Source organism: Sturnira hondurensis, unplaced genomic scaffold (assembly GCF_014824575.4).
Source record: "Sturnira hondurensis isolate 20B ecotype Veracruz unplaced genomic scaffold, ASM1482457v3 Scaffold0010428, whole genome shotgun sequence".
Classification (NCBI taxonomy): Eukaryota; Metazoa; Chordata; class Mammalia; order Chiroptera; family Phyllostomidae; genus Sturnira; species Sturnira hondurensis.
Window position 1 is genome coordinate 7,759,578 of NW_028083059.1, and position 15,257 is coordinate 7,774,834.

At 39.0% G+C, this 15,257-nt stretch overlaps 1 protein-coding gene and 1 pseudogene across 5 annotated transcripts in view; one reads left to right on the forward strand and one right to left on the reverse strand.

The window, feature by feature from the left end:
* IMPG2 (interphotoreceptor matrix proteoglycan 2) overlaps positions 1–15,257 on the reverse strand; it is an 83,060-nt gene that overhangs the window by 64,618 nt on the left and 3,185 nt on the right. For 3 of the 5 annotated variants that reach the window (XM_037058961.1, XM_037058963.1, XM_037058960.1), the window contains exons 3-5: positions 5,916–6,082; positions 537–568; positions 409–432 (exon numbers count right to left, since the gene is read on the reverse strand). In XM_037058961.1, the coding sequence (XP_036914856.1) occupies positions 409–432; positions 537–568; positions 5,916–6,082 (223 nt within the window). Of the gene's footprint in view, positions 1–408; positions 436–536; positions 569–5,915; positions 6,083–15,257 lie in introns of all 5 variants that reach the window. The other 2 variants (XM_037058962.1, XM_037058964.1) reach the window with 2 other exon arrangements.
* Positions 9,297–12,254, forward strand: LOC118995704 (mortality factor 4-like protein 1; annotated as a pseudogene).

Here is a 15,257-nt window from a genome sequence, read left to right on the forward strand (position 1 = left end):
CCTATTTGTCCTGATACTGCCCAGGAGCCAGAAATGACCCTAACTCTAAACCTAAAGGTCAATGAGTCCAAGACTCCTAACACTGGAGGACTGATTTGTCAAGGCTGTGCTATTCCTAGACTTCAAAATCATAACTATCACTCCGCAATAAAGTGACCCACACCACCACCCGTAATTTAATGACCTATCCTTCACTAAGTGGCACCACCTCAGAGCCATTTTATCATGAGCCTGCAAGCCTCCGCAACAGCAGATCGTCCCATATTCCGTTTCCTGACACCTAATTCTTCACCCAAGAGACAGGAACAAGTCTGCCTCCTGGTGAGGTGAGACAGTGAACAAGCACAGTTGCTGTGTGGTGGTCTGGGAAGGGAGTGGCCTTCGATGAGGAAAAGCATTTGGACTTACCCACAGGCCTGGTCATTGCAGGAACTGGCAAGAAAACAGAAAGGGACCAATACATTGGTGGTGAGTCTTGGGGTAGGTATGATACATCTCTATTGCCAAATGTGAATTTACGGGAAAAAAATACTTACCCACTCACAGTTTCCTTTGTGTATGACAGTTTCTAAGGAAAACAAAGATGATTAAAAAAAAAAGACTGTGAGTTAATGACAGTTAATAAGCTGTAAATATTATAAAACTTATTACATAGAGAACACTGATGCCCTAACATTCTAGACTCTATGTTATTATTCTCTATAGCTAGACAAACAGGTAAAGCAAAGTACTAGTGATGCCAAGTTTGTTCTGTGACTGTGAGAACGTCCCTACATGTAATCTCTGCTTATGTGCCCCAAGGTTCCCACGCTCTCTTTTAATGGGCAGAGATTAATAGATGTTACCTGCGAATCATTCCAAAATAGTCTACAAATTAGAGATTGGTCGTTTTCACATTAACCTTCCATGAACTTAAAATCAAAGTACTTTGTGATGTAACATATTTATAGTAACTCTCATCCTAGAATAATATAAACACATAGATAAAATGGCAAATCTGCTTCTCTAAAATTCATACCAAAAAACAGATTGTATTAATTATTGGATTAAGCCTCTGTCACATTCCAAACCAAATTGTCCCCAAATTCCCTCTAAATTAGTGGTTTTCTGTTGAGACAATATGATAAAAATAATGCTAATAACTTGGAGTCAGACCTAGTTTCAAGTCCCACAGAGGCAAATCCCCAAATCTCTCTGGTGTCAGGCCTCAACTTCCTCATATATAAAACGGAGAGACTATTATTGTAAATAACTCACTGCTCTTCTTACTCTACAGATTCTCCTAGAACAATCTCAGCCGCTCTCATGGTTATAATCACCACCTCAAGGCTGGTGATTCCTGTCACTATATTTATAACAACTGCCTGTATCCTTATACCTAAATACCAAACAATTCATATTTCACAGACGGCTCAAATCAACACTTTTGAAAGTGGACTCATTCTCCCTCCACCCACCACCTACAAAGCTGCTTCCCTGCCTGAGTTCTCGGCTTTAGTCATCCAAGCCAGAAACTGGGAGCGTCCTTGGGCCAAGCACATCCTACCCCACTCTCACCAATCCATGACTTCCATCCATGACGTCAACCCCAACAAGTCTGACATGACTAATCTTGTTTCCCACTGATGTCTCTACACTCTCTTTGTCTAGCTCATGGTCTAGTTAGCTAGCACCCACATCACCTCAGACCTGGAGTGCTGAAGCAGCATCCAACCTGGTCTCTGTGATAGTCTTGTCCCCTCTATTCCATCCTATGGTGTATAGAAACCATAATGACTTTTTTAAAGTTGAAAACTCAGCCCCTGTGACTCACCTACTTAAAACCCTTCAACAATTTCCTATTTTCCAGAGTGTTAAATACAAACTTGTGAAGTTATCCATTTTTCTAGTCTGATATTCTTTCACTTCTGATATATTGGCCCAAGTCATTCTCTACAAACATTTGGCTCATGTTGTCCCTTCTACCCTGAATGTCCATCCCTTCAAACTCCTTCTCCTTTACCTAATTTGTATTCATTATTTAAGATGCAATCCAGATAACACACTATACCCTTGTCTGGATGTTCTACTAAATAATTATTGAAAGTAATTACATCTTTATCATTAAATCCTATGCCTTTATAACTAAACTTACTAGAATTTCTACCTGTAAGAAACTGCACTTCAGGCAGAGGCTGACCCTCAACTGTCTGCCTGCACTATGTTCCTGCCATCTGAACCAGCCCGTATAAAGGAGTTCCTGGAATCATATTTCAACCAGTAGCACTGAGGCTTTCCCCATCCACCCAGAACTGCACAGCTCTGCACAGCTATATCCCTATCAGCTTCTTCACCAACCAATCAGAGCAGCTCCATTCTAACCAATTGGGACAGTGCCTTTTAGGCCAGTCGAACTGTAAAAGGATTTGGAAGCCTCATTTGCATGAGGACAAACCAATCAGAGACCAGGGGAACGGACTTCTGCTTATATAAGTTAGCTTCCCAATGGCTCTGGGAACACACTTTCCTTTTCCACTGAAGACTGTGTATCCTCTGCTGAGCTGAAACACTGAAGATATCTCGTTCAAGCAGAACACATCAGACCGGGGCTTAGAGCAGAACAGAACAGACCAGTGAGGAGCTGAATGGAGCTGTCTAGTTGAAAAGGGGCCTGGACCCACTGCCACCTGGCTCCAAGGTCACCACACAGCCTTGCTGTTTTTACACTGTTTACACAGCTTTATATCACAATTGAGCTGTTTTACACTGAATAAAGTTTCCTTCTTTACTGCACCCCAAAGTGGATATTCCTGCATTGAACTGACACCAATGAAGACCATTAGTTGACTCAATGTAACATCACAAGAGGCTGTTATTGTGGGATAAGAACTGTGCATCATATATATCTACTGCTCCGTCTGTTGATTCTATATCAGGAACACAATGAAATGGACAGTGCTGATATAAGCATGTATGTGTGTACATTTCTTTCATCCATTGAACAGCCATTCCATTTTAGCCAGTGCAAGGTACAAAACTGCTAATGATTGAGAAGGGGGCCCGCTAGTTTAAGGAAAAAACATGGATTTTGGAAAAGAGAACTGGGTCTGGGTTTCAACTTCAGCCTACCTGGTTTTGTGATATAGGATAAGGAATTTAATAACTCTCAGAGATTTATATTCTTAGCCTAAATCTTTGCTGAGTACTATTTCCATATATTTATATTTATAAAGAAGGCTGAGGCTCTGGACTTCCAGCCAAGATGGAGGGATAGGTAGATACACTTTGCCTCCTCACACAACCACAAGGACAAAAACAAATTTAAAAACAAAATATAAACAGACAGCCAGGAAATTGAACTGTATGAAAGTCCAACAACCAAGGAGTTAAAGAAGAAACATTCATTCATACTGGTAGGAGGGGCAGCATTGGGCAGCTGGGGTGGAAAAGACCTGGACTCAGAGCAAGGCAGCAGCAGGAGGACTGGACATTCCCACATTTGCCTAGAGATAAACCAGGAGGAACAACTTGGGAGCAACACAGACCAGGCAACCCAGGGTTCTAGCAGGGGAAAATAAAGCCTCAAAATCTCTGGTGGTACAAATCTGTGGGAGTTGTGGCAGTGGGAGAAACTGCCAGCCTCACAGGAGAGTTTTTCGGAGAGATCCACAGGGTCCTAGAATATACACAAACTCACCCACCAGGGAATCAGCACCAAAAGGACCCAATTTGCTTGTGGGTAGCAGAGGTAGTGACTGAAAGCTGGTCAAGAACCCAGCAAGCAGCACTGCTCCCTCTCAGACCCCACTGCCACATACAGCACCAAAATGCAGAGAAGATGTTTGCCCCGCCCTGGCAAATACGTAAGGCTCTGCCCATCACTATGTCCATAACAGGCACACTGAGACAAAAAAATAGGCCCATATGAAAGACCAGATCAAAGCTCCAAAAATAATACTAGGCAATGAAGAAACAGCCAACTTATTAGATGCAGAGTTCAAAACACTGGTAATCAGGATGATCACAGAAATGGCAAAGTATGGCCACAAAATGAAGGCTATACAAAGTAAAATAAAGAAAAATATACATGGAATTAACAGTGAAGGCAAGGAAATTTTTCCCTCAAATCAACAATTTGAAGCAGAAGGAAGAAATAAAGATCCAACCAGAAGGGAATGAAGACACAAGAATTAAAAAAATGAGGATAGGCTTAGAAACCTCTGGGACAACTTTAAGTACTCCAATACCCAAATCATAGGGGTGCCAGAAGGAGAAGAGGAAAAGCAAGAAATTGAAAACTTATTTGAAAACACAATAAAGTAGAATTTCCCTAATCTGGCAAAGGAAATAGACTTCCAGGTAGTCCAGGAAGCTCAGAGAGTCCCAAAGAATTTGGACCCAAGAAAGCAAAAATCAAGGCACATCATAATTGCATTGCCCATGATTAAAGATAAGAAAAGAATCTTAAAAGCAGCAAGAGAAAGGGAGACAGTTACCTACAAAGGAGTTTCCATAAGACTGTCAACTGATTCCTCAAAAGAAACCTTGCAGGGCAAGAAGGGGCTGGAAAGAAGTATTCTAAGTCATGCCAAGATGACTCTATCCAGCAAAGCTTTCATTTAGAATGGAAGGGCAAATAAAGTGCTTCCCAAATAAGATCAAGTTAAAGGAGTTCATCATCACCAAGCCCTTATTATATGAAATGTTTAAGGAATTTATCTAAGAAAAAGAATAGGATCTAAAATATGAACAGTAAAATGATAAGAAACACAACTATCAACAGGTGAATCTAAAACAAAAATAAAAATAAACTAAGCAAACAACTAGAACAGAATCACAGAAATGGAGATCAAATGGAAGGTTTATTAGCAGGCAGAGGGAGGGTGAAGAATGGGGGGAAAGGTACAGGGAATAAGAAGCATAAATGGTAGGTACAAAATAGACAGAAGGAGGTGAAGAATAGTATGGGAAATGGAGAAGTAAGAGAACTTATATGTATGACCCATGGACATGAACTAAGGCTGGGGAATACTGGTGGGATGGGGGTTGCAGGGTGGAGGGAAATAAAGGGGAGAAAAAAATGGGACAACTGTAATAGCATAATTAATAAAGTATATGTTTAAAAAAATTTTAAATGCACCCTGGCTAGTGTAGCTCAGTGGATTGAGCGCAGGCCTGCGACCCAGAGAATTACGGTTCGATTTCCAGTCAGGGCACATGCCTGGGTTGCAGGCCAGTTCCCAGCAGGGGACACATAAGAGGCAACCATACATTGATATTTCTCTCCCTCTCTCCTTCTCTTTCCCTCTAAAGATAAATAAATAAAATCTTTTAAAAAAAGTTTTTAAATGCTATTTCCAGATCCGTCTTGGTGTGGGCATATTTTCACATTTGTTCTTGGGTAAATACCTAAGATTGGGATTCCTGGGTCATAAGGCACATATATTCTTACTGTGCAGGACACTGTCCAACTGTTTCCTCAGTGTCCATACCATTTTTCCATCTCATTTACAATGTACTGGAGTTCAAGTTTGCCTTTTTCCTTTTAACAGCTGGAGTGCAATTGCTGGACAAAAAGAACACTAAAGCAAATGTGACAAGTGTTAATAATTGATGAATCTGACAGAGTATATAGGTTTTCATTTTGCTACTCTGTTTATTTTTAAATTTAAAAATTCAAATAAAAAGCTAGAGAAAAACTGAAGAAAAAAAAAACAAGGCTGAGGTTCTTACTGGATTCACAATGTTTATTCTAATGGCCAGAGCTAGGGCTGCAAAGATGACACCATGCCCTACAGCAGCTCACTCGAATAGCCTAATTCAATCAATAAGAGTGACTCAGGGATTTGCTGCTTGTTCTTTTTTCCGTTAGGCCCCAGCTATACACACACACTCTGACAAGAGTCCAGCAATCCTTCCCTTGTTACCACACTTACCTTCATAATTAAGCTTGTATGTTCCACAGACTGACTAAAATTTGTGCCCATTTCAAATATCGTTGTGATTCCACCCTCACACAAATCCATCCAGTAACGATATTCCTCACGCCCAGGAAGTCGATCCCAAAAAGTCCGGAAGGCTTCCCAGACAGCTTCTTGACACACTGAAAAAGAGACAGAGGGATATTTGAATAAAAAGTCAACACACTTTGGGGTTCTCACGATGAGCATGGACCTATTTATGCAGCTTCCTCAGACACTCTCACCCACACTGTCCTTTCTGGAGGGACATGAGAATGATTCTCAGTCAAAGCCCTTCTGTAGCTGCACGTCCTGCTTAAACTTTTCAGCTCGGAAGAGAATTTTCATTCCCCATTCCCTTCCCTTGCCAAGGGGATTGATTCACCTCTCAGTAGGCAGTGAGGTTTTTTCCCATCTCATGGAAAAGAAAATCCATGTTTACGTTTTACAAAAGTGGAGCTGGGGTTGAGCACACTTCAATAGGAGCATGGATAAACAAACTGTGGTACAACCATATGATGAAATATTACTCCACAATAAAAAGAAATGAGATTTCAAGCCATGAGAAGACATGGAAAAGTGAAAGAAGCCCACCTGAATGGATGATTCCAACTATATGACATTCTGGAAAAGGCAGAACTATGGGAATTGTAAATAGATCAGCAGCTGGGGGTAGGGAGAGATGACCAGATAGAGCACAACAGATTTTTAGGACAGTAAAACTCTTCTACATAATAGTGCAATTGTGAACATATGTCATTAATCATCTGTCAAAACCTATACAATGTATAACACAAAGAGTAAACCCCAATGTAAATTGTGAACTTCGGGAAGGGTACGTGTCAGTACCGGCCCGTCCACTGCACTGCATGTGACGCTGGTACGAGGTGTGGATAGGAAGGGAAAGTTGGGGGGGCGGGGGCAGCGTACATAACTCTCCGGACTTTCTGTTGGATGTTTCTGTAGACCTAAAACTTCCCTAAAAATAAAATTTATTAATTTTAAAAAGACATAAGAACTAAAAAGGACAGAAAAATGCTATTCAGGAAAAATGTCCTACAGTAGTAAAATAAAAACTAAATGAATCTATCTGCTAAATTGTTACATAGCAAGACATCTGAAAGGATGCTCAGCAGGAAGGCCATCTGTGCATTCTGTGTATCGCTCAGTGTCCTGCTATCCTGTAACCATCTCAGTGGCCAGATGCAGGACCCTGGGCAATAGACAGACTGGGATAGGAGGGAAGAGGGGAGTAATAAGAGAGAAAGAAGGGTATAAGTGGACAGAGATGAAAGAAATTATTCTTCATCTCAAGAGGGCAGAATACTTATCTGGCAGCATATTGAGGTGGAGTCTTAAACTCCCAGAATCAGAAGATCTAAATTCTAGCCCTAGGTTGGCCACATACTAGCTTGACAACCACGGGTAAATTACTTCGCCAGTCAATGCTTTGATACAGTCATCCATCTTTTTTATGCTACAAATACTTACTACCCTACTCACCTTATCAGTGAAAGTAATTGATAAACCACATAGTACTACATGGGTGTCGGATGTTATTATAATATTGCATTCAGGTTTTCTGACAGTTGTGCGATGCAAGAAGACTGAGACAAAAAAATCAACTTTAAAGCTTTAACAGAGAGTGAAACATTTGAGTATTGTAGGTATCTCTATCAGCTGGTTTTTCAGGGCCAAACTGAAGCTTGGGATGCAAACTTAATTTCTCTTTCAGTGAAAACTATATACTTATTACTACTCTTTAGAACTTCTGACCCTACAACATACAGAACAGTCCAGCAGGGCCTGGCGGAGAGCGCTGATCACTTGTACAGTCATAGCTGTTCTCTTCTTCTTCTTAAAATGTCTATACTTGACCTTAGCCAAAAGGCCAAGAAGCGATTCTTCTTAAAACTTCTAAATGAAAACTCAGTGAACACCAGAAGACAATGCAAAAGCGAAAGTCAGGATTAGTAAAAACAGACCAAAAAAGTAAATGTCTATAATATCTGGTTATAAAATGAGGTGATTCAGAAAAAGTACAAAAAATATGAGACCAAATAACTACATATTCATAAAGAAAGAAAAAATAAATCTCAATAACTTCTTCACAATATGCAGAAAGAATAATTTAAAATAGGAAAGCTAAGACTACGAAGGTCCAAAAAGAAAACACAGAAGAGTATCTACATGATTTAAGTATAGGTAAAGATTCTGTAGATAGGACACAGAAAGCAACAACTATAAGAGAAAAAAATGAAATTAGAATTCATCAAAACTAAAAACTTCTGCTCATCAAAGACACTATTAATAAAAATGAATAAGCAAGCCATACCTCTGGCATAAAATATTCAAAACACATACATCTGACATAGAACTGAATTTATGATATTTAAAGAACTCCTGCCCTGGCTGGTATGACTCAGTGGATTGAGTGCCTGCCTGAGAAGCATAGGGTCACTGGTTTGATTCCCAGTCAGGGAACACGCTTGGGCTGCAAGCCAGTTCCCCAGTAGGGGGCACTCCAGAGGCAACCACACAGTGATGTTTCTCTTCCTCTTTCTCCCTCCCTCTCCCTCTAAAAATAAATAAATAAAATCTTACTAAAAAATAAAAAAGGATTCCTAAAACCCGCTAATTTAAAAACAATCTCTCTTTTAGAAATAGGCAAAAGACTATAACTGACACATCACAAAGGAAGAGACACAAACAGCCAATGACTATGGGAAAAAGTAATTTGCCTTCAAATATAAATTAAAGCATCTGCACATGAACCAGAATGACTAAAATTTATTACAAGAACAACACCAAAGTTTGGAAACGATGTGAAGCAACCAGAAACTTCATTTTTGGCAAGGGTGTAGAAATAGAACTATTTTGGAAAAAATGTAGGTAATTTCTTTTTTAATTTTATTTATTTATCTTTAGAAGGGAAGGGAAGGAGAGAAGGAGAGAAATATTAATGTATGGTTGCTTCTCCTGCATCCCCTGCTGGGAACTGGCCCCTGCCTGGGAACTGGCCTCCAACCCAGGCATGTGCCCTGAAGGGGAATCAAACCTCGATCCTGTGGTTTGCAGGCCTGTGCTCAATCCACTGAGCTACACCAGCCAGGGCTCATAATTTCTTATATAAATAAATATAACCAAAACGACGACCCAAAAATATTCCCCTCCCAGGTATTCCTTTAGGATACAAGAGATAAGAATATATTCACAGAAAGACAATGTTGAATACCAGAGCAATTTTATCAATAATAACTTAACAATGGAAACAACTCAGGTATCCATCATCAGAAGAACAAACAAAAGGTTACACGATAGAATCCAAAGGAACAGATTACTCATTAATGTGACCACATGGGTGAATCTCCAAAGGCGATTGAACGAAGCCTTACACAAGAGTAAATACTATTCTATCTAAATAAAGACCTAGACAGGTGAAGTTAAGCTATGATTTAAAAAAATTAGAAGACTCTTTGCCTTGTGGATGGGGAATGAGGGGACCCTTGTCTGGGAAAGAGAATAGGGAAGTTTTCTCGTGTGATACTAAAATTTAAGAGGGTTTTGGGTTACACCTGTGTGTACATTAGTCGAAACTGTATGGTATGCTTAAGATTTACGCATTGCACCTTTAAAAAGGCAAACAAATGTTAAGCTCTAGTTAATGATATTCATGCTATCGTGTCTAGAGGAAAATGTATTGTTGCCTTTAACGTAAGAAATACGTCCAAGAACAAAGATGATCGGATAGACAGATATGTGCTAAAGCAAATGTAATAAAATTAAGTATAGAGCGAGGTGGTAAGAACATGGTGTTTACTATATCATTCTTTCAACTATTGTGTATGTTTATAACTTTCCATAAAATCTTAGAAAAACATATTATACAATGAATACACGCAGCTGGAGCACCCAGAAGTGATAGGAATCATACCAAGCTTCACAGCAGGCCTCCTCGTGCTCTCTTTCATGGATTCACAGAATAGCACAAGCTGTCTCCAACAAATGAGGCTTCGGGGGATGTCGTCCACCTCCTACAAAAAGCCCTCCGCAATAAATGCCGGGCCTAAAATATCTCCACCAGAAATTCATTCTTTTACCTCAAGCTTAACCATTTTATATCTAGTCTATTAAAATGCAAATCTCAGAGATGTCTTTCCAACATGAGAGAGTGAAGAGCTGCATGGACCTACTTCCCAGCGAAACTGGTAAAAATTATTTAAAAACTATCCATTCAAAGTCCCTGGAAATGGTCCTATGGGCATACAGCAAGTGAATAATCATTTATTCAGGAAAATCTACTAAACTTCGGTAAGAAAAATAAGAGTCAGTGGTTCAAGCCAGGGCAATTAGGTAAGAAAAGGAAAGAAAGAAGATTGAAGCAGAAAGGAAAAAGTAAAACTATATTTGCAGATGGCATGAGCTTGAATATAGGACATCCTGAGAAATCTACTTAAAAACTAAGAGAACTGCATTGGCTGGTGTAGCTCAGTGGATTGAGCACAGGCCTGTGAACCAAAGGATCGTGGTTCAATTCCCAGTCAGGACATATGCCTGGGTTGCAGGCCAGTTCCCAGCAGGCAACACAGGAGAGGCAACCATGCATTGATATTTCTCTCCCTCTCCCCTTCCTTTCCCCTCTAAAGATAAATAAATAAACTCTTAAAAAAAAAAAAAAACTAAGGGAACTAATTAACGAGTTCACCAAGGTTTTAGGACATAAGGTCAATATACAAAAACCAGCCATGTGTCTATGCACTATCAATGAACAAACCAAAAATGAACAACATAAGAAAATAATTCCACTTACAAAAGCACAAAATAAAATAAGTAAAATACTTGGGAATAAAGTTAACAAATGAAGTAAAAAATTAATATGCTGAAAACCAAAAAATATTCTTAAAAATCTAAAATAAATGGAAAACCTTCCCATTTTCATGAATGGGAAGACTTAACATTATTAAAATGGCAATATCTACAAACTAATCTATCAGACATTGGCTGATTTCTTTATAGAAATTAAAAAACTAATTCTAAAACTCAAAAGGAATTGCAAAAGACCCCGAATAGCCAAAACAGTTTTGAAAAAGAATAAATTGAATATCATCAAAATTAAAAAAAAATTGTCCATGAAGGACACCATCAAGAAAGTGAAGGCAGCCTTGGTGCTGTGAGGTGTTTGGGCGCTGGCAGTAGTGTCCGGTCTGCAGAGCTGGTGCTGCCCACTGTGTTGGAGGCCGAGCTGGGAGGGGCAGAGAGTGGTGGGAGCCAGTCAGGGTGGAGGGAGGAGGACAAGGTGGCCGTGAATCCCTACAAATGGTGCTGAAGCAAGACTCAAAACCCTAAATTCCAGGAAGGTGAGCAAGTACTGCGCTTTCATAGGCCTCTTCTTTATGAAGCAAAGTGTGCCATTTGCCATGAAGGACAAACAAGTGAAATACTTTATACATGATAGTACTTGGAATAAAAATTGGGATGAACGGGTTCCAGGGAACAGAGTAGTCAAATACGTGGACACTGATTACAGAAACAGTGAGAACTTCAAAAAAGCTTATCAGGAGCAGTTCGCAGAAGGGAAGATGAAAGGAGCTGCCCCAGGAAACAAGACTTCTGGTCTGCAGCAAAAAAATCTTGAAGTGAAAACAAAAAAGAACAAACAGGAAACACCTGGAAATGAAGATGGTGGCAGTACCAGTGAGACAGACATCTCAACTTCCTCACAGGAAAAGAGCCTGTGTGGATCCTACAGTTCCAAACTAGGAAGCATTTTCGAACAGATTTGAAGCTAAAGACTCCTGAAGAACTAAAACTGCGGCTTGCTGATGACTGGGACTTACCCGGCAGAAACAGCTCTTTTATCTTCCTGCAAAGAAGAATGTGGATCCATTCTGGAGGATTCTGCAAATTACAAGAAACCTCTAGGAAACACATAATGAGTAGTATTTTGTTAATGAAGTTGGGACAAAGGAAGCAGGGATAAAGGAATAATGCAATGTACTGTTGGGCACTGAGCTAATCTACAAATTTGAGAGACCACAGTATGCTGAAATCCTCGAAGACCACCCTGATACACCCAGGTGTATGGGCCGCCACATCTACTGAGATTGTTTGTAAGGATGGGAGCGATGTTGCCTGCATGCCTTTGATGAAAAGCATCTTGCCTCATTACTGCATTATCTTCATGATTTCCTAAACTACCTGACAAAGAATTCTGCAACTTTGTCTCGTGTCGATTATGAAGTGGCTCCTCCTGAGTCCCACTCACTGGAAAACTGTGTCAGGCACTTACTGACACTTATGTGTGAATCTCTGTAACACATTTCTGCCCTTAGTCCTTTTCTTGCACAAATGATGTACTTTGAAAATGTTAGTGTGTAACAGAACTGATGTTTATTTTCTGTTTGATTTTAAATAGAGAAAATAAAAGGGGTTTTAGCTCCTTTGCCTTTTTTCATTGCAATGTTGCTATCAGTGTATTGATGGACAATGAAGAGACACTGTAGAATAGTGTAGAGTGTTCTGTTGCCTAGTAACAAAGCTGCTTTTGAATGCTGATGCATTTTTATAATATAATGTGTTAATGCTGTTTGACAGAATGCTCTGATTCCTAGTGTCAAAGGTTCAATTCAGTGAATATAACTAAACACACTCATCTATTTCTGCTTTTTTAAAAAATTGGCACATAAAACAAATAATTCATTCTTTGCCAATCATCTGTGTTGGTCCCTAGGCATTTTATCTTGCTCAGATTGTTTGAAGAATGGTAGCTGGTTTTATGGTTTTTGTATTTCTACCTTATGCGTATTTTAACATGATAGACGCAATGTGTTGTATATCTACAGTTTCCTGGAAAAGTCAATCTTTTAGGAACTATGTTTAGGTCTTCAGTAAATTTTTTCTTTACATTTAAATAAAAAAAGAAGAGGACAACCCAAATTAAAAACAGGAAAAGGATCTTAAGTTATTCTTCAAAAGAAAATATTCAAATGGTCAAAAAGCATATAAAAAGACCCTCAACATTATTCATCATTATAGAAATGTAAATCAAAATCAAGAGACACTTCATACTATAAATCACAGTGCTGGCAAAGACATGGAGAAATCAGAAGCTTCATACACTGTGGGTAGGAATGTGAAATGGTTCCCCTACTTTGGAAAACAATCTGGCAGTTCCTCACATCACCTGGACAGTCTACTCCTCCTAAGTATACACCCAAGAGAAATTAAAACAACCCAAATGCCCATCAAATGACAAATGGATGCACTAAATGTGGTATATCCATACAATAAACTATTAGCCGTAGAAAGAACAAACTACTGATTCATGCTACACCACCGAAGAACCTTAAAAACAGTATGCTAAGTGAAAGAAGCCAGTCAAAGAGACCGCATGTTATATTATCTCACTTATATGACTTATCCAGAATAGGCAATTCTCAAGAGATGGAAAGTAGATTGCGTCATGGTTGCTTAGGCCTGTGCCTCAGGAAAGAAACAGGAATAAGAGAGTGATAGCTAAAGGGTGTGGGGTTTCTTTTTAAAATGATGAAACGCTCTTAAACTGAGTGTGGTGATGATTACAGGTTCCTGTGAATATACTAGAAAAATATTGAATTCTATACTTTAAATGGGTGAATTGTATGGTATGTGAATTATATCTCAACAAAACTGTCAAAAAATGCAATTCCCTCTGGAAAGCTAATACATCCTTAATTTATCCAATGTCTTTTCAATTGGGAGCTAACTGACAAAGGAAGTCCAATGAACTAATTTGGAACAACAGAATTTGGACCACATATTTCAATGGAGGAGAGTAGGGAGGTGGGTGTGGGTGAGCCTGCAGCATTCATGCAGCTCAGAGAGAGGAAACCCAGTTACGGCACTGCAGGCAGCAGAGAGAAGAGCAAAATCAGCACGATTCCAGGAAGAGACACTAAGGAAGGCAAAACTCCACCGAAGACAAATGCCGCACACCTCACTACCTGGCCTAGAATGTGACCCGTTCAGAGGTCCTGTCCTTATCAAACAATTTTCGTATAGGCTTTACTTTCTATGTTTCAGAAAATAAGTAACCTACAAATGCCTCTCTATTAGCAAAGAAAACCTGCCCTGGAAAGGGTGGGAGAAGAGAAAAGGGGGGTGACAATACTCGTATTCTGAAGAAGGAAATGCCAGCGTTTAATCTGCACGTAATCCTGTTCGGGCTCAGGCTGTGCGTCTTACCCGGCACGCAAAAACCCAGCACAGAGCAAAGTCTTCCACCGGGAAATGTACTTTCCTTTCATACCTGTGGAGCCCAAAGCCTGTGGAACAGTCGATTTGGCGCAATAAGGCAAGGGAAAAAAGTAAAATGCATACAAACTGGGAGATAAGAAGTAAAACTATCTTTATTTGAAGATGAAATAATCACCTAGTAGGTGAAAACCCTAAGGAATTAACAAAAAAAGCTACTAGAACTAATATGTGAATTTAGCAAACTTGTGGGATAAAAAGGTCAACATATAAAAGTCAGTTGTATGTGCCAACAAGGAACAATTGAAATTTTTTAAAATACCATTAATGATAGCATGAAAAAAGTGAAATAGGTAAATCTGATTTCAAAAGGTCTATGTAAGATGTACAGACTGAAATTATAAAATAGTGTTGAGACAAATTGAAGAAAATCTAAATAAATGGAGGCACATATCATGTTCATTGATCAGAAGATTCAATATTGTTAAAATGACAATTCTTCCCAAATTGGTGGATAGACTCAACATAATCCTAATCACAATCCCAACAGCCTTGTTTATGGACATTGGCAAGCTGATTCTAATATTTATATGAAAGATAAAGGACCTTGCATAACCAAATTTAAAAAAGAAAAATAAAGTAGAAGAACTTACACTCTGTGACTCAAGGACTTAGAACACTTATAGTAACCAAAACAGTATGGTATTGGCATAAAAATTGGCCAGGAGACCAAAGAGAATAAAGAGTAAAAAAAAAATAGACCCACTACATACAGAAAACTGATTTTAACATAAATACAAAGGCAAAAAAGGATAATCTTTTAAATAAATGGCGCTGGAATCACTGATCATGCATATGCAAAAAATTTAACTTTGATCCATGTTTATGTCACGTGCAAAAATTAACTCAAAGTAGATTATAGGCCTAGATGTAATATCTAAAAACTATAAAACTTCTACAGGAAGTAGGAGAAAATCTTTGTAACTTTGCATCAGGCAAATTTAGATCCAACACCAAAAGCATAATAAAAAACATGACAAACTGAACTTTATCAAAATTTAAAACTTATATTCCTCAAAAGATATC